Consider the following 383-nt stretch of genomic DNA (forward strand, 5'->3'; position numbering starts at 1 on the left):
CTTAATGCAGAAGCATTCTACAACTTTCTTTCTTCTTTTCTGGTTGTTTTCAGAACCTGATCTTCAGGTTTTTCACAAACAAGAGTCGGGTCCAGCTTTGGCTGTACGAACAGCCAGACTTGCGCATTGAAGGCCGCATCATGGTAGGTCTGACCCCTTTCGCGTAGTATTGCACAGTGTTTTGCCTTACATGTACAGATATATCTATATCAGTTAATTAGACGTCTTTCAGGCTCTACGCACACTTTATTAGAGACGCATATATGTGTATATCTGGTTTTGAAATTGCCGTGCCATTGAGTAATCAGCGTGCATGGTTATATATATATATATATATATATATATATATATATATATATATATATATATATATATATATATAT

The 383-nt window shown here is 35.0% G+C and overlaps 1 protein-coding gene across 1 annotated transcript in view; it reads left to right on the forward strand.

Annotated features, from left to right (window-relative positions):
• The window catches only part of EMH_0053220 (small nuclear ribonucleoprotein E, putative), a gene marked incomplete at both ends in the record, with an annotated part of 1,552 nt that overhangs the window by 558 nt on the left and 611 nt on the right, over positions 1–383 (forward strand). The window contains one exon of the mRNA XM_013496981.1: positions 54–143. Coding sequence (XP_013352435.1) covers positions 54–143 — 90 coding nt within the window. The remainder of the gene's footprint in view (positions 1–53; positions 144–383) is intronic.

Source organism: Eimeria mitis, genomic scaffold (genome assembly GCF_000499745.2).
Source record: "Eimeria mitis Houghton genomic scaffold, Emh_scaff2400, whole genome shotgun sequence".
Taxonomy (NCBI): Eukaryota; Apicomplexa; class Conoidasida; order Eucoccidiorida; family Eimeriidae; genus Eimeria; species Eimeria mitis.